The sequence below is a fragment of the Cavia porcellus genome, unplaced genomic scaffold, assembly GCF_034190915.1.
Source record: "Cavia porcellus strain 051 isolate PalLab524CR breed Dunkin Hartley unplaced genomic scaffold, mCavPor4.1 scaffold_4, whole genome shotgun sequence".
Classification (NCBI taxonomy): domain Eukaryota; kingdom Metazoa; phylum Chordata; class Mammalia; order Rodentia; family Caviidae; genus Cavia; species Cavia porcellus.
Genome location: NW_026947487.1, coordinates 40940917 through 40960600, shown reverse-complemented (window position 1 = coordinate 40960600; position 19684 = coordinate 40940917). Strand labels below are relative to the sequence as shown.

The window sequence follows — 19684 nt, the reverse complement described above, 5'->3', positions numbered from 1 at the left end:
AATTTTGAAATGCCATTGCTGATTTTTATTTGAAAGGTTTCCAACAAGATGACATGTAGAATTCCCAGCATATAATCACAGCACAGCAAAGTTCAGTTCCTCACTGTTTAGAGCAGTGAGTTTTTAAATTTTACTGAATTAATTGAGAAATGGTGAAGACTTATCTCACACCCTTTGCTGATTCCAGATTTTTAAATTAAGATGCAGTCGTCTCCTAAGAAGCTCTCCTTCACCAGGGAATTTTCTGAGGAGACTCATGGTAAAAAGGCTAGCTTTCCAAAGACAGGTTTAAAGGCACACTTCTCAGAGGCCAGCTTTTACCAAACGGCCTGCTTCCTGACCCGCATTTTATCTACATTCTATTGATTCTTTGGTCTTACTGTCTGTGCACATCATTTCTCTTCAGCTTTGGTTTTTGTAAGAGGAATGATATTTGACATGAGTCTTTCCCAAGGGGCAGGTATTCATTGGTTTGTAAAATACCTTTTGAACTGTTCAGATTGAAAGGCCTCGTATAAATAGCGAATGTTATTTATGTTGTTGTTGTTGATCTTGTTACTCATGTTTTGGCTACTGGCTACTGTGTCTCAATACATAAGAGCCCTGGATTTTGAAATTTTAGGATATTTCCTTTTGAGGCAGAAGAACATAACAAAATTTAGTTTCTGTACCATGAGTAATTTATAAATGGTAGAACTCCAGAAAAATTACTACTTGTTCACGTGTAGCACTTCTGACTTGGGTCATTAACATCTCTGTGACATTATCCAAGACATTCTCAAGAATTCTTTGATCTTGGAGCTAAAAGCTCACCTAAAAGTTGGCTTCTCAAAACCACTTAGAGGACTGCTGGCTTTCCCCTGCTAGGAGACTGGTGGCTGATTCCAAATCTTTTGCTGACCAGAATCTTAACAGAGGCACATTTTCTCTGCAGGGTCACTTGTCTCTGTCTGACATTTTAGATTGTCACAGTTTGGGGCTGCTCCTGATAACTAGTAGGCAGAGGCCAGGGGTATCAGCAAACATCCCACAGGGCACAGGACAGCCCCAGCAAGAGGAATTCCCCCAGCCCCAAAGCTCAATAGTGCTGCAGTTGAGAAACTTTTAGATGACACTGTGTGAAATATCCACAGTTCACTTCAAAAGCCAGAAATACTCTCCTAGGTGTGTTGCATACAATTGATTTTTAATCCTTCCTCTTGGATCTCTCTATAGGTTGGAATTGTGGGAAGAACAGGAGCTGGAAAAAGCTCCCTCATCTCAGCCCTTTTTAGATTGTCAGAACCTGAAGGTAAAATTTGGATTGATAAGATCTTGACAACTGAAATTGGACTTCATGATTTAAGAAAGAAAATGTCAATCATACCTCAGGTATGCAAGTCAGAGCGTTCGTACATGTTTCTTTTATATGGGCACCTAAGTTCAATTGCTTTTCATTTTATTGGTCTCTTTTAATTGGATGAAAAGAATTGATCCTTTCCCCCAGTATAGTATACTTTAATAGGTGTTTCCAGCAAGAATTTTCATCAGATATTACAGTTTATTCATGTGTGTGGGGGCTGGGAGCAGATAGAGAGGACTGATTCAATAATAGCTACTTAGCCAGATAGATTTCTGGGCTCCACTTCCCTAGGTACCATAGTCTTATCCACTGATAACCGCGTAATTCTAAGGACAGAATGATAAATGGTTCGCTTAGCACTTGAGAGGTTTCTGTAGGGAAACTTGGAGTAAGTGTCTTAATGAGGGAATTTTGCTGTAGGAAGTAAAACTACCCTTTCAAGGGCGATTATCTCCACAGAGGGCCTTCTGTGAAACCATGGGACTGTGAGATTTACAGAGCTTACAGATGTTTCACAGACATTCTTAGGATGTAGGCATTAGTACACGATGTTAGCCAGGGAAGCAGTCAGTAGAGGACGGCCTAGAAGTCTAGGAATAGGAATTCCAGCTCGCTGTACTTCTGTTTCCTCTTGCTTACTGATCAGCTGGTGGTGCCACCTCTCCAGAGCTGGCAGTGTGTGTAGGGTGCTTCTCACAGACCTGGACCGTGTGCCGAAGTGGTGGAGACTTGCAGTGCCATCTCCTCTTGAGCTCTGATTTTATTTTCTTTTACTTCTTAATAGAAAACTTTCGGGGAGTGTTCTAGAGATTGGATTACATGCACAATAGAGGCTCCTGTCACTGCTTTCAGTTCATCTATTCAATGTAAATCCAGAAAGTATTTATTGAGTAATTACTGTCCTCCAGGGACAACACAAGGCCTGTCCCCACAGGTCTAAGGCCTGCAACTGTGGGGCTTCAAATCTTCCCTGTGCCCTCAGTGCTGACACTTGCACGTATTCAACTCCAGACTTGCTAGGTGGGGTTTCTGGGTATTTTTTTACACTCAATTGTTCAGCTATCTAGGGAGCTATGGAACACACACAAGTGCACACTTATTTCTGAGATGAAGAATACAGAGAGGGAACAAAAAAAAAAAAAAAAAAAAGAGAAGTGGGCACATGGCATATAAGTAGAAAGAGCCTTCAGATACTGTTTATTAGGAAGCACTGAGTCCCTGGTACCCAAAGGGAAGGAGAACACAGGCATTTATCTTATGACTGAGTATAGCTATGCTCCCTGCTGTTGGCCTCTCAGATGTTGGAATGACTTTGAATAGTTTTGAAATCAAGATACCCAGAATCACAGTGAGATACCACCTCACAATGGCTGCTATCAACAAAACAAAACAAAACAAAACAAAAATGTGTTAGGTGAGGATATGGAGATGTGTTAGGTGAGAATACAGAGAAACTGGTGGGGATATCCGCCATGCAGAATGGTCTGGCAACTCCTCACAAAGTAAAGCATGATCCTGCAATCATGCTGCAGAATACACCCCAAAGAATCAAAAGCAGAGTCTTGAGAGATAGTGCACCCCTGCTCCCAGCAGCACTGTTTGTCACAACCAAGAGGTGGACATTACCCAGGTGTTCATCAAGAGATGAACAGATAAGCAAAATGTGGTTTCTCCATTCAATGGAAAATTATTCAGCATTAAAAAGGAAGGAAATTCTCGTACATGCTACAACATGGATAAACTTTAAAGGCATTGTGTTTAAAGAAATAAACCAGTCACAACATAAATACTGAATGATTCTATTAATACGAGATATTCAGAGTCACAGAGACAGAATGGTGTTTGAGAAGAGCTGAGAGAAGGCACGACATGCTATTTTGTTTAATGGATACAGTTTCATAGCCTTTAGCATTATAAGGTAAAGAAAATCCTGTAAATAGTGGTGAAAAACACAGAACAATGTGAACATATTTAATACCCTGAACTGTGTAGTTAAAAATGGTCAAGGTGCTAAATTTCATGTAATGTGTATTTTCTCACAATTCAGAAAAAAGGGAAACCCTTTCAGGAAAAAAATAGGGAAAAATTTTTTTCAACAATGAGATTCACTCTGGCTTTTAAAAACATGATTTAGTGGTTACCATAGAAGAAGAGAACTTAAATTCCCAAGTTAGATCTTTTGGTTGTACGCATCCCAGAAATGGGCCAAAGAAGGTTTATTTAACAGAGACAATGGGCCTGCCTGTAAAGGGCTTTCATACCTTTGAATGAAAGCTCTAGAAACGTGCCCTGTGCTCCATTTAATGCTTCTTAATAAGAAATGGTTGTACGCCTGCCTGTGTACATAAAAGAGCTCTAAATAAAGAAGTAGCGTTAGATGACTCTTGGCTCTGCCAGGAATGTTTTGGAAGCACATCTGAGCAAAGACTAAGAACACCTTGACATCACCAGCTTTTGGTTCTGTTCCATAAGTTCCCACCCTCCTTTTGTGCAAAAGCTCTGTGTATCCACTCCAGAGAATGTACTTACAAAACAGTGCTAAGCTTTGTATCCGTGTAAGATCATGATCACCAAGCACTGTAAACATGGAACCTTTATATTTTGCCTGTATATGCCTTTGTCTCCAAGGCGCAACGTTGGTTAATACAAGAAACATACGGTAGGGTAGTGTGTAGCCTTGGGATGAGTGAAGGGTCCCGTGAGCCATTCAAGAGGAAGCCTGGGATGGACTTTTAACAGCGTGTACTGAGCATGAACGAGACCCACATAATTTGTCCCTCACTGCTATTCTGTGAGCATGTGACCTTGAAAATGTCACCTTGCCCTCAGTGTCCTCAAACCGAACTATTAATTCCTGCCTCACATATTTGTTATAAAGAATTGACTCCATGAAAACCCAGCCCCTGATTCTCAGAAATGTGTGAAAAATAGTAAGTTTATTAAGGATTAGGATACAGCCGTTTTAGTTATGATTGCTACTAAGGTAAAAGTGGGTCTTGGTTCATGGATCTCTCTGTGTTTTTTTGTAATCCTTGGTGATTTTTTAAAGCTGAATTATTTATGTAAGTATACATAAATAATTACGAGGCAGCTTCCCCAACACACACACTTAACAGGAGTTCTAGGGTAAGGCCTTGTGGAGAAATGGAACCATAGGCCAGGCCATCCCTTTGTCTTCCTGCCTTCCTCCCACCCTGGCTCACGCTGCTTCCGGACCCCCTCAGCGTCCTGCAGACCCTCAGAAGCCCATGGCCGTTGTCTCCAGCTTGCCCACATTTCTTACCACTTGCTCTCTCCTGGAGGACAGGGCTGCTGCCCTCCTTCTTGTAGCCCTGCTGTTTGTTGCCGTGTTGGTGAGCTCCCAAGAGGTTGTTTGCCCATTCTTTTGTTACTTTCACTTGACAGAGTTAAAAACTGAAGCACAAGAAAGCAGGAGAGACAGGCTTGGGGGCTACTGCAGGGAAATTGTTCACATGGAAGCTCCAAGCTGCCTGTGCTTGGAATGGCCTGTGGGAGCTGCAGGAAGAACTGTTCCAATTCCTGATACCCTGTAGTTTGTATGTGTGCCTGTCCCCACCCCACCATGTCCAGAAACAAAAATCTCATAAAACATCATCCCTCGCCACACTGCACTCTTGATATTTTCTATTATATCCATTCTATTCTAGTTCATATAAAAGACAAAGTGATGATCATGAGCCACAAAATTGATTTCATGATCTGTTGGTTGCACCTGCAGTCCGCACCACTGCCTTCTGTCCTACCCTGCGTGGCCAGCTCAGCACCGAGAAATGAGCTGGTGTATACTGTTCTTTCCACTGAGCTCTGCAAGGCGGGTAGGTCAAGTCCCGTGTCCCAGAAAGGAAACTGAGACCTGCAGACATCTGTAACTTACCTTCAGGCCAACAGCTAATCCATAGTTGAGTCAAAACTCAGGACTGTCAGACTCTAAAAATATTTTTTCTGTAAATATTTGTTGACAGCTGAATCACTTCTCATCAGATTTTTGTATATGTTTACTATGCCCCCCACTTAAAAAGGATCTGCAGGGCTGGGGGTTTAGCTCAGCGGCATAAGTGCCTGCCTTGAAAGCAGGCAGTCGTGAGTTCGATCCCCGGTACCAATAAAAAGGAAAAAGACAAAAAAAAAAAAAAAAAAAAAAGTAAAAAGGATCTGCAAAAGTCACAAGCAAAGAGAATAAGAGCAAAGTCGAAAGATACCTTCTTCTACAGTTTTGCTCCTCATTGACACAGTTCACTACAGGAGTTTTGAAAGACTAAATATTGGGGAAGGTTCTTTTGCAAAACAAAACTTGGGGCACTCAACACTAAAGGGAAATCAGGTTCACTTCTGATCAGTATCAGATACACTGCTTTCTGGAGCTCAGAGCCCTTTCTCTGACCATGTTTCAGTGGCTCCAGAGGCACAGCAAGCCTGTTGTCAAGGTGTCTTGAAAGTTACGGATCTGTAGTTCAGAAATCATTCATCTCTCCTTGAGCGAAATGAATTCAGGGCAGAGTTGCTTGCATCACAATACTCTGATGCAGGTCTAGTGGGATGTTTGGAGCAATGCAGTCGACTGGAAGCCAAATGCTGTTTTCCTCAATTGTGAGTGGTAGGTGAAGCAGGCCCATGTCTTCTCCCTGCCTGGAGAGATCTTCCCCGTCTCCTCTTCCATTGGTTCAGGGTCCTCACCCCTCTTGAACCTTCCATGATCAGCTCAGTGTTAGGGATTAGGGACCTTAGTAGGAGCATGAGAGTCACTTTTTGATCAAACTCGTGTCCTTAAGAAAGGACTCCTTTGTAGGTATTCAAAATTCAGCAATAAGCAGATTGTGAAGGTACTTCCTAAATCACTTTTTTCAGCAGACCAGGGAGCTGAAACGCATTTTTAGGCTCCTGACCCGAAGTGGTTAAATGCACTCCTTGAAGAGAACCTCAGCGTGAGACTGTCTTCAGGGTATAGCTTGCTTATCGCAGTGCATCTGGGAAAATGGATTTCAAAATTCTTTTGGGTGGATTCTTTATACCTAGTGCCCCTATGCTTTTGGCACAAAGAAAATGTTTTCAGTTGAAGAGTAATTCCATGCAAATTCAGCATTTATGATGGCACCCCGAGGGTTGGCGCACATCAGCAGCTATCGTCTTTATCATGATTAAAGATTCCTTTTTTATATTGAGTAGCTTTTTTAAAGCATTTATATTAGAACAAAAGCCAGGTAGGTTTTAAAGAGTTCACTTTTAAACAGTTCACTTTAGTATTTCTCTTCCCTGAGTTTTCTTCAGTAAGTTGACAAGATTAACCGGAGCTGTGTCTCTTTAAGACTTCTTTTTGATTACCTGGTTTTCTTTTTTCTTTTTCTCTCCTTTTCTTTTCTGAGAACAAAACTCAAAGAGAGAAAAAAAGGTAGGTATGCTGTTACTGGTAAAGAAATACAATTGGATCCAGGCCTAATGCAGTCCGCTTTTGTTTCTACACACTGGAGTCTTCATTAAAGCCCATGGAACTGCTCCCCGGAGCTGGTGACCTTTTTGTACTTAAAGAAGACTTTACATGACTTAAATTCTTTTTCCTTTGTTGGTGAACAATGTTCTTTTCTTCTGAAAATGGACGATGATCAGTTCATTCAAAGGCTACAGGACCAAAGGAAAAAAAAAAAGGGAACCAGGACTTAAAGTGACTTCAGGTGATCCCTCATTCTTGATACCAGGAGATATACTGCCCTTAAAAAAGGGTTCTCAGGATTTGGAAATAAACACAACACAACAGTAGCAAGCTGTTAAATATATTTTAGTAGAGAAAGGTTCCTGGTTTGGGAACCAAAAAGATGAAAGTGTCATGCTTTGTCGTGCTAGTTGGTGACAGTTTTGTCTTGGTCCTGGGTCATTGTTTTAAGTGTCTGAAGGTCAGTGGGTAGAATTTCTTCATGAGATAAAGGGGGCCTGTCTTCCAGTCAGTACATACAAAAGGCCTAGGACGCCTGTGCTTTTCAGTCTTGCGGTGTCTTAAGGGATTATCAATTTACTGTCCTAAATGGTTTTGATTCACAGTGGCCACTTTTGAATGAACTAATATGAACTTAGGATGTTAATAATAGAGGAAAAAGTTAATTACTAAATATCACCCTAAGTATTTTTTTAAAATGCTTGAACTTTAATCCATGATGAAAAACAGGTCTGCTTCTAGTCTTCCATTCAAATTAATATGCTAAATAAGAGCATTTGTTTCTCTAACTCTACCACACCAGCCAACTGTGGAAGTAAAAATAAAAACTCTGATTAAACACGGTTTAAACATGTGCCTTCAGGAAAAAAATACATTTAGTCTAATAAATTTTGTGTACATTTACAAGAAGGTTGTATGTCCTCCCATAAATCCCTAACTGAAATGTTCTCTCTGCAAACACTTTTACAACACTTATTTATAATATTAGTTTATTAACTTCCTTGCATGGAGATAGGTACTTTAAATAATAATATCTATCAGAAATGATAATTAATTTGACCCTTATCTCCCCCTACAGTATGTGTCTACTATGAGCACTTTTATTACCTTTCAAAGATAAAATAATGGTTTCCTATTTGGCAAATGCATGAAAGTAGAATAAATAGAAACCAAAATGAACACCACACATAGCGCACATTGGCATAGTAAAACAGATATTGTGAACAAATTGCTTGCCGGTTTTAAAGAAAAATGTAGCTTTACTCAGTTAATGTTTTATTTAATCATTCTCCTCATTCAACAAGTTTTGATGGGAACTTTACTCCATGAAATATATGGTCAGCATGGCGTGACAAAGGAAAAATGTTCTTATTGTTTTCTTCTGATACTACTAAATACACACAAGTGATCGCCTGACATTTCTGTTTAAATTGACAGTGCAGATTTTGGGTGGGGCCCATGTTGCAGTGCGAAATGCTTGAGCTTTGCTTTTGTCTTTCTCTGCAGCCCACACAATGGTTTGGTGATGATTACTACAAGCTCCTTGGGGCCGTCATAGAGCAGCTACCAATGGTCCAGGCCTTAGATCTCATATTAGTCCCTAGTCTTTGGAGAGATGCATCCTTCCAAGGAATTCCTAAAGGAAAGATGGTGGAGGAAGTCCCAGGCACAAGGCCTTGGTTAAGAAGTAGGAGACTGGACGTCTAGTGCATGCCTTTGCCTGTTCTCATAAGATGCCAAATCAATATTTTTTAAAAATTTTATTTAAAAGGAAAAAGAGAAAAAACAAAACAAAACAAAGCGGTGTAAGGGTACAAGTAATACAGAACTACAAAAAAATAAAAAAACAGTAAGAAATCACCAGTTAATAGATTACACATTATCATCTTAGAGAGAGTTCCTCAAGTCATAGTATCAAAGCATACAAAGTGGACATTCAAACAGTGAGACTGCAAACAGTTGTGTTCAATGATCCAACCAAAAACATTAATATGGTCATCTGTTTAACACCCCTAAACACACTTGCAGTTGTATCCTTTAGAGCACTTTTTTTCCCTCTCTTTTTTACAACAAAATTTACATATTTTGGGTTTTTTTACTCCTTGGTTCTTATTACTCTTTTTTTTTTTGGAAGAGAATAAAGTCAAATATGGCAGAACAAAGCTGTCAGTCAAAACCAAGGGTAGACATAGCACATGATGTAAAAACAGAGTACAAGGTTATCATTATGCCTCTTGCTTCCTTAAAAAGAATTGTCTATCTCATTAGGTATTATAAAGTTGAACAAAACAGTAGAGAACAAGACCAATAAAACTTAAACATTGTAAACATTACAGGGCTTCCAAAGGAGATAATAGTCAAACCAGAATGGGCATCATAGTGAATCTTATTGCCTTCAAAGTAGTTGCCTATACCCTCAAACTTGATACTAACATACAGAACGGAACAGAGTCTAATCAGTCAAAACAAGATAGTGGGAGTATTACAGGACTTCAAATCAAGTTAATAGGAAATCAAAAAAGTTACTATAATATATCCTGCTAATTTTTTTTATTCTCCTGAATTAAAAAATCATAAAAAAATAAATAATTTTTTTAATGAATAAGGGAGAGATTGAGATAAAAGAGGACCTAACAACATAACAATACAGGTCAAAGCATGACTGTTTCAGCAACTTAGTGCTTCACCACCAAATAACCCGACTTAATAGTAGTTACCCTAGTGTCTTTTTCTTTGAAATATTTGAATATAACTTCATATACTATAGCTTCAAATATTTCCATGTCAAGCAGCCCAGAATAAAGCCATTCCAATTAATAAGTGAAAACTTTATAAGGCTTCAAGGCCACATAATGGGGAATCATGATTACCACATACTTTTATATATTTGAATCATTACTTACATTAGGGAAACTATTTGGTATTCACACATGCAAGATTGATTTATTTCACTTATGAGTATGGTCTCAAGCTGCGCCCATTTATTGATAAATATCTCAATGTGATCCTTCTTTATAGCTGAGTAATAATCCATTGTATAGAAATACCACAACTTTTTTATCTGTTCCTCAGTTGATGGACACTTGGGTTGTTTCCAAGATCTGGTGATTACAAATTGTGCTGCTATAAACATAGGTGCACATATATCACTGTGGTATGATGCTTTCAGTTCTTCTGGGAATATGCCTAGAAGTGGAATAGCTGGAACAAATGGGACTTCAATCCCAGCTTTTTGAGAAATCTCCAGACTGACCTCCACAAAGGTTGTACCAGTCTACACTCCCACCAACAGTGTAGGAGAGTTCCTTTTTCCCCACAGCCTCTCCAGCATTTGTTGTTGTTGGTTTTCTTGATCCTGGCCATTCTTTCAGGAGTGAGACGGAATCTCAGTGTGGTTTTAATTTGCATTTCTCTAATGACCAATGATGATGAACATTTTTTCATGTATTTATTTGCCACCAAATCAATATTTCTTAATACATTAAGTACTTTGAACCTTTCCATCCTTTAATAAGACCAGTCTATAAAAAAACAAAGCAATCTTCTCATACATTGGCTTAGGTATCATCTCTCAGGAGTGTACTTTGTAAATATCCTGTTAGAAACTCTATCAAACTCAAATTATTACCAGAAGTGATTTTGCTGTCATGATAGGCCTAAAGGAAGAAGTAATTGCAGTGATAGAAGCCACCCCGCATGAGGAAGTGGGCCTGTAGCTATTAATACAGGCTGAGGGACCACATTCTGTCTTCACATAGGTGCAAAGCTGACTCCTTAACCTAGCCTTCCAGTCCCTGTGTCTCCTTTAACACCATCCCAGTGCTTGAGCCAAGCAAATATCGTCCCTGGCAAGGAGCCTTTGGGGATTGAGGTCATAGGAGGAGAATCCACACAGAGAGGAAAGGCGGGTGGCAGCGCTCTGTCCCAGACACATTGCTCTGTATACTTCATAGAAGCAACAAGTGAAGGAGAAACTACCCAGCTTGGTGGAATCTTAAGTTGATTGTGATATATACATCTTCTTTTAAAAATCTGAAGTCAGTGGAATGATGGTTATTCCCTGACAAGACATTCAAGTTTCTTTGTTTAATATATATTTGCAATGTGAAATTGATGTATATAGATTTCACATCTTGATTATTTAAAGAAGGCTCTTGTTACTGGTTTTACGCTCAATTCAGTACTCATTCTGAAACACTGTACACCTCTCCAGTGGGGTGTGGGTGCGTTACAGGAATATTGGTCACTTAACCAACTGCTTAATGTCCCTTTTAATGTAAATATAATGTCCCTTTTAATGCTGTCTTAACTTTTGTATTTTGCCATGTATTTTGGTGGAAACCATTGGCCTTCTGCTTCCATTCTTCCCTTCCTAGTCTTAAGGCTGACAATCTACAGGACAATGTCATTCTTCTTCAGGGCTCGAGAAATTCTTCCTTAGTCTTTCTTCCCTGGCACTGGGGGCCAGGGGAGAGTGGAGGCTGATGGTTCTTGAGCAGTTCCCCAGGACCTGAGTTAGAGCCACTGTTTCTCTTGTCCCCCACTCTGGGCACCTTCACTGAAAGTAACTGGTTCGATTCTCTGTTGCCAGAAGACAACATTTGCACCTCTGCTTCTCATATCCAAGACTCTCTCTTGAAATCCAGAGTATCTCAAGAACAACTTAACCATAAGCTCCTCCTGAGGCAAATGAATAGGAAGAGCTATTTAAATTGAAGTAATTTTATTACGTGATCTGCTTCACAATGGGTTTCAGGTTACTTTGCCCGTGTAGTTAATAATGAGGTGTTTGGTAAGATCGCTATCCCTGATGCACAGCCAAGATAAGATGGGATCAGCAGATGCAACGTCAGAGGCCTTCTCTTCATGAACAGAGGTGCCACTGGGCCCATTAATTTATGTCTCCTTTGGACAAAGGCCAGAAGATCCCATTGTGGCATGCAGAGAGATTCCCAATCCTGGAAGACTGTTTACCAATGGAGAAAACGTTTTAACAATTTTCCTTTGAAATACAAATATCAACTAGTTATGCATGCTGTTAGTATTTTCCAGTGTGACACCAGTATAGACAATTAACTTCTAGTTCCATTGATGGAAATTTCCTCAAACAGATATATCTCAGCATTTTCTGTTTCTACAGATGACACCCAAAAAATATTTTCATATTTTTTTCTTCATTTTCTTAACAAGGTGGCATAGTTCAGCAGTTGCTTTTGTGAGTGTTCAGCGATGTAGAATAGATTTTGGAGCACAGTTTATACTCTGGGAAAATAATAGAAATCTTGTTTTCTAAATAGGCATCTGTATCCTTAGAATTAATGACTATAGTGAATTTATAGGGTTTTGGTAGTTTAATTGTATTCTTAGAGTTAGGATTGGCAATACATTGGAAACAAACTATAGTAATGACATTCATTGTTTGGGGTATTTAGGAACCTGTTTTGTTCACTGGAACAATGAGGAAAAACCTGGATCCCTTTAATGAGCACACAGATGAGGAACTGTGGAACGCCTTAGAAGAGGTAATTTATGTACTGGATTATCTTTATAGCATCAGTATATGTGTGTGTCTGTTTGCAGCATCACAGGTAACTGAGAGGAGCTGATTGGTTTAACTTTGCTTCACACTTAAGATATGGATGCCATGGAGATACTAAGATGATTGTACATATTGATGATTGTGGAAACCAGCAATGAAATGTCTCACGTTTTCATTTCAGTTCTTCTCTCATAATCTAACAGCAGGGTACATTAGTTTATTTGCCTTTAGCGAAGCACAGTTAGAAGTTGTGTGTGTGGATTCAGATTCTCCTAGTGGCTCAGTGCCCTGTGACATTGATTCTATTGCTTGATTCTTGCAGTGCATCCAGGAAATGGAGACAGTAATAGTTCCTTATTATTAACTGAAAGATAACTGAGGTCATACATGTAAAATCCTTAGAAGTTTTATTTGAAAGTACTTAAAAAGTAAATTATACAGTTAGGATGTGACAATAGTTATTTATTGGAAAATAAGTAATTTAATGCTGCAGAAGAATGAGTTCAGAAAACAGAACTCCAGAGCCTTTGCTAAGATTTTAGATGGATACTTTCTTTTCAGTAGGATTTGTGACTATTTGTGTAAATTTCCCTGTGGACCACTTGCCCTCCCAGGAAAAGGATTTTGACTGTTAAAATGCTGTTGGTTTATATATGTATTTCAACACTAAATATTTTGCATGTTCAGGCTAGTTCTGCAAGTTATTCTATTTAGTGGCAGAAACCGTATCTTCAGACTTTTAATCCCTCATAGGACCCAGTCCATTCATTTACTTTTAAAAAGTAAGCATTTAATGAATATTTATTGAATGGTCGATCTCTTCATTTCCTAGAAGTGTGGCTTATTCCTTTAAAAGATGCACAAGTCTCAACCATCAGTCCCTCATCTTTGTTACTGTTGCTCTGACTGAACTGGTGTGTTTATCATTGTCGTCCCTTTTAAGGGTTAGCTCTGAGATCTTTCCACATGGGTTCTGCCTGTAGCAGGCAGATTTGGAGGCCTGACAACTTCCTGCCAGTATTTCTTGTTTCTGAAGGCATGTCAGCGCTGAGTCTTCACACATCCACTCAGCTTCCCAGCAACTGTGAGGATTTTATTGTCCTAAATTGGGTCACTTACTTCATCATCTCCTACTTGAAAAGCAGTTGACCTCTGGTTTCATTCAAGACTGTAAATCTTTCTGTTGTGGAATTCTAGAGTGCTAGAATTACAGGTATGCCCCACCACGCCCAGCTTGAAATTATAATTTAAAAATACTTTTCATGTTTTAAAGCATGGCTACTTTGATATCCTGGGGCCAATTAACTTTTATAAGGAATATACTTCTTTTATAATAAAATTTAATAAGAAAATGGTATATATTATATAAGGTATATATCCATTATGAATATATTTTCTAATTTATAGGAAGAGACATCATGAAAAGAGATGTGTTTGTGGCTTCATTCATATGCTCAGCCAATATTTATTGACAGCTTGTTGCATAGGTATTGGCAATCTGCAAGCTTAATTCTTGTGGAGGAAATGGAAAATAAGCAAATGCATATATGAATATAGTTACACTGGACTAATAAATGCAGTGAAGAACAGTAAAGCAGACAGCTGGCTGGTAACGTGATTAGTACTAGGCAGTATCTATTGATCTCTTCCCTTGTGGCAAGGACTGTTCTGAACATACGTACTGACTTACTCTATTCTCCAATAGCATTTGGAGATAGAGGTCTTGCTTATAATAATATTATGTCTCATTGTAGTTTAGCAAGCTAAGAGAGAGTTCAGGAACTTGCCCTATTGGCAGATCTTGGCAGGACTCAAGTCTGGCTGTCTGGCTTCAAAAAGGCCTAGTACTTTTATTTAAAATTTTTGAAGCTGGATGAGTGGTACAAACTTATATTCTCAGCACTGAAGAGATTGAGGCAGGAGGATCCCTGAGAGCTCTAGTCTGGGCTACATAGTGAGCTGAAAGCCAGCTTAAACTGCATAGTGAGAACCTCTCTCAAAAAATGAAAAAAAAATTTTTTTTCAAATCAGGTTAATGAAACTACATACCTTCATCTCGATTCTTCAGTGGTTAATATCTTGCCCCAGCTGCCTCTGTCTTGCACAGTCTCTGTTTTGCTGAACCATTTGAAGGTTAAGTTGCAGTTCACCTAACAGTAATGAGCCCACTCAAGAAATGTAACAGTACTGCAATGCCATTATCAAGTGTTTCCCTGTTGTCACTCTTACTGTCTTCTCCTGTCTCTCTTGTATTTTCTTCCTGTTAAGTACTTCATCATAGCCAGAGCATAGGATACCTCTTCAGAGGACCTTCATGCTGGTGTAATTCTCACAGCCTGTCTGATTCATTAATGAATGCGAAGGCTCAGAACTGTTTTCTGGAAGATATGCCCCCTGTTATCCACCTTGAAACCCTTATTCCCAGATATGAGATAAGCTGTTATCTTAGCTAGGGTAAATTGTAAAGTTATTTCTTCAAAATCTGACCATCAGTCTTTGAAAAGCCCATTGAAGATCTAGAGTTTCAGCCCAGCCAGGATAACTTAGCAAGACCCTGGCTCAACATTAAAAATTAAAATAAAAAAGAACTAGAAAGGTAGCTTAACATGAAGGCCCGGGTTCAATCCCCAGTACCAAATATTTTATATTTGCATGCACTACTGTTACTAAAGTCCATTCATGAGAAAAATTGATTTTAAAAATCCTGCCACCATCACCTTTTTATTATTCCTGGGACCACGGTGTAGATCTGTGAGTCTGTCTTGTAGCAGTAGTACTCAGGAGACCCTCGTCCTTTCAATGGAGGGGCCTTGCTAAACTGACAACTGGAGTGTTCAGTGCAGGGTCTTGCCACCATGATCCAAATAGTAGGCTTCCAATTTTGTCCATTTTTCTATCTTTCATGTTAGTGCCATATTTAATCTTGGAATTCCCAGTTCTTGGAATTGACTTCCATCAGGAGCACAGCTCATGGACTTGTTCATAGAAATGCCTCAGCATGTGGGGTACCATGGTATTCTTGGCTGTGTACCCTGGCTTTTCATTATTTGACATTTCAATTCTGTGCACCTGCTTTCACGCTTCAGTCTACTGATCTCTTAATGTGAGATGTATTGATTCATTGTTTTTTTTAGTTCTCAAAGATAGCCCATATTTGGCTCTTGTTCTATGAAGTTTCTTCAAAACAAAATATTCATTGAACTGAATCACCACCCAGTATAAACTCACATCATTTTATAACCACATTTTACAAGGACAGATTAATGTAACTGTCCCATAGCTGAGGCAAGATGTTATGTTGTATCCAGTTTTCCATGATTTTTCGTTCACTGAGACAAAGGTGAGTACATTTGACAATTCTAGCAATACGGGATTAAACTTGGGAAAGGACCCCTCCATCCAGCAGGTTTCAGATTTCCCAACATATGAGGTGCAATTTCCCATTTTTGTAAATATTTTCAAACTTTTGCCAGTTGGTTAAAATCTTCCAGAATGGTGAAGTGCCTATCGGTGCTTGGTGGCTATCACCTGACTGGACAGGTGTCCATGTGTTGGGGCTCTGAGATGATTGGTGATTTTTAGCACATTTGTAGGGTTGTATAACAATCCAGTTTTGGCCTTCTCTACCCCAAAAGTTACCTCTTACTCATTTATAGTTAACCCTCTCGGCTCTGCCCAGCATCCATTCTCTTTTTTTTTTTTTTTTTTTGTCTCTATGAATTCCTGTATTTAGCTTTTAAGTTAAGAAGAGAAATTTTTTTTAGTTTGGTATATTTTACCTAGAGAATAATTTTATTTAGCACACTGTGTATTTTTTTTAATGAAATTTGCAGCAGCACTGTTAACTCATGAGCCAGCATGACAACATTTATGGAGATGGTGACAGAGAAGTACCTTGGGTCCCATTAGGGTTGTCCACTTAAGTCAGACTGTTTCTGTTCTGAGTTGGGTCTCCCATAACTCTTAACAGTCATTAACTGGAACCAACTTTCACTGTCAAGAGGCAGGATGAGCAGACAAGTCTTCAGGGAGAGAGGACATCAAAGTTCTAATGTTGAAGAGCCCCGCCTACCTCCGTGGCAGTTTGTTGAAAATGTCGTTCTCTTTCTGCATCTACAGGTGCAGCTTAAAGAAGCCATTGAAGATCTTCCTGGTAAAATGGACACTGAATTAGCAGAATCAGGATCCAATTTTAGTGTAGGACAGAGACAATTGGTGTGCCTTGCCCGGGCAATTCTGAAGAAAAATCGCATATTGATTATTGATGAAGCAACAGCAAATGTAGACCCAAGGTACAGAACTGAAGTCCATGTAACACTGAATATGAATTTTAAATGTGTTGCCCAAAATTATTTAAAATATTGCATAAGGTTACCTAAAGGGTATGCATATCTTATTATTATACGCAGATATTCCAAAATCTAGAATCTGAAACCCAGGTAGTTCCAAGCCATTTCAAATAAAGAATACTTAACTTGTGTTTTAGACATTCTGAGGGAGATTCTAAATTTCACTTCTGATAGTTTCAAGCATTTTGGGGGTGAGGAAGAGTATTTTCCATTGTTTTAGGAAAAACAGTAAAATTCCCAAAGTTGACTTTCTATAGTTTTTTAATGTGATCATGTGTTAAAATAATGATTTTTTAAAAATTTTATTTAAAGAAAAAAAAAAGAAAACAGTGAAAGGGTACAAGTAATACAGAATTTCAAAAAAAATAAAAGTAAGAAATCATTAGTTAATAGATTACATATTGTCGTCTTAGAAATAGTTGTTCAAGTTACAAAATTAAAGCATACAAAGTGGACATTCAAACAGTGAGACTGCAAACAGTTGTGTTCAATGATCCAACAAAAACTTAATAATAGGGTCATCTATCTTACACACCTAAACACACTTGCAGTTGTGTCCTTTAGAGCACTTTCTTTTCCTCTCTTTTTTGCAATAACATTTACACATTTTGGGTTTTATTACTCCCACAGTTATTATTACTTTTTTTTTGGAAGAGAATAAAACCAAATGTGACAAAACAAAGCAGTCAGTCGAAGGATGGACATAGTACATGATGTAAAAACAGAATACAATAATGCCTCTTGCTACCTTAAAAAGAATTGCCTATGTCATCAGTATACTGATTTTCTTAAAAAAATTAAAATATCATATGATCTTTGAAGTCTTAAATTTACTTTTTCCATCTTTACTGAATTAAATTTAACTTGTTTGATTCCAGAACTGATGAGTTAATCCAGAATAAAATCAGGGAGAAGTTTGCGCAGTGCACCGTGCTGACCATCGCACACAGACTGAACACCATCATCGACAGTGACAAGATCATGGTGAGACCTCCCCGGGGAATTCTGGGGGCCTCTGTTTCTTGTGTTGTGTTTTGCTGTTTAACCTCCTTATAAAAAGCTGATAGAATCCCCCAGTAAATCAGGTTGCTGTTAATTTCTCTCTCATCCCCAACAATTTAAGGAGCAAACTATCCATTCAAAGCTTTAAATATATTTAGTACCTCCTTTCACCTGATTTCACATTAAAGGTTTGTTTGAATTGCTGTTTTTCTTTAAGATGCCAGATAACAAAACTATCCCAAATCCAGGATCTGTACCTACGGACACTAAGCTTTATACTGCAGCGGGCTAGGAGAATGTCGTTTTCTCTGTGTCACAGTTATTTCAGCTTTTTGGTCAAAAAATTAGCTTGGTTAAACTCTTTTTGTTGTTGTTTAAACTCTTGGTTTGAATAGGTCTTTGGGTAAGGCTGTAGAATCTCTCAGCCACCTGCACCTTGATGTGCTGTAAGGGAAGATGTGAAAGACACAAACAGAACATTTTCCAGGCAGGGTCTCATCAACTCTTGTGCGTTGTTGATGGGAATGTAAATCAGCAAAACCAGTACCCACATTCCTCCAAAAACTACAAGTAGAGCTTCTATGTGAGCCAGGTACCCCACATTGGAGTATTTGTCTGAAGGAAATGATATCAGTGTATTCAGGGCTATCTGCAACCCTGTGCTCACGGCAGTTATTCACAGATGCCAAGATGTCGAATCAGTCTGCGTTTCCGTCAGCGGATGAGTATAGAAAGAAAACAATGTGTTTATGCACAATGGAATACTATTCAACCTTAAAACAAGGAAATTCTGTCATTGGGAACAATGTTGATATTCCTGGAAAATGTTTATCTTAAGTGAAATCAGTCTATTGCAGAAAGACAGACACTGAATACAACCCTAAAAAGTAGAGCTTGATTAGAGGCTGGAGTTATAGCTTGGGGAGATGTTGAACAAAGGGTACAAATTTTCAGTTAGACAAGAGGAATAAGTTTTGAACTCTTTTGCTCAGCAGGAAAACTCTTGCATACTTCAGAATAACCGAGAGTAAATTTCAAATGTCTCACCACACGCGCGCACACACACACTCACAAGTTATGTAAGTGAAGTTATGGTTATGTTAATTAGCTTGATTTAATCCTTCTACATTTCATGCATATAATACAACACTTTGTACCTCATAAATGTAACACAGTAGTTATGATTTGTCAGTCAAAAATATATTTTAAAATAAAACACTCTAGTCAGAAAAACCACGGGTTTCAACAGAGAGGACTTAATGTAAGAAACTTGTTACATAGGAATCAGAAGGTTAGGAGCATGAGTAGATGAAACACAGTGATAATTTTATAAGCAGCTAGAAGAGACCTTCCTAGCAGGAGCTCCTGGAGGGGCCCTAAAGGGTTGGTGTTTACCCCTCCAAGGAGGAGCTGCTGGCCAGCTGCTGGTCATGTCAGTAAGGGGTACTGTGAGGTGACTTCCAGACTTACTCATAGAAGATGGACCCTGGACCCCTGAGTAGTGCTGGTGGTAGTAGCAGCAGCCTGGAGGACAAGACCTTTGGCCTGCATGCAGCTTTCCGTCCTGTCTAGTGCCCCTTCTGTCAATACTTGGCAGAGCTCACTGACTAAAGAGCTTGTGAATTGACTGCCCTAGGAAAACGTTCAATGTAGAAAGATTGATCAGGGCTGAGGATCTGTAGATAATAATCAGTGAACCATCTACACAGCAGACCTGGAGGATCTAAGCAATGGTCCCTGATTGTCTAGTATCTTCCATCTGGAAGTAGGTCAGCTGGATTGTAATGGGTTAAATGTGGGTGTGAGGAAACAGGGAGGAGCTGGTTTTGGTTTCTAGGGCCAGAGCCTGGGCATCTGGATGAAGGGGGAAGACCTAGGGAAAAACAGAGGTAGAGAAGGGTATTCTTTGAGCGTGTGACTGCTGAGATGTCGCTGGATTTACCATGGCCCTGCCTCTTGCATATTCAACTCCAGTGCGGGAAGATCTTCAATTTAGAATTCTTGTC

At 39.1% G+C, this 19684-nt stretch overlaps 1 protein-coding gene across 3 annotated transcripts in view; it reads left to right on the top strand.

Moving 5' to 3' along the window:
* The window catches only part of Abcc4 (ATP binding cassette subfamily C member 4 (PEL blood group)), a 228956-nt gene that overhangs the window by 191008 nt on the left and 18264 nt on the right, over positions 1-19684 (top strand). For all 3 annotated transcript variants that reach the window (XM_063246938.1, XM_003477614.5, XM_063246937.1), the window contains 4 exons: positions 1216-1371; positions 12221-12310; positions 16447-16619; positions 17555-17660. In XM_063246938.1, coding sequence (XP_063103008.1) covers positions 1216-1371; positions 12221-12310; positions 16447-16619; positions 17555-17660 — 525 coding nt within the window. The remainder of the gene's footprint in view (positions 1-1215; positions 1372-12220; positions 12311-16446; positions 16620-17554; positions 17661-19684) is intronic.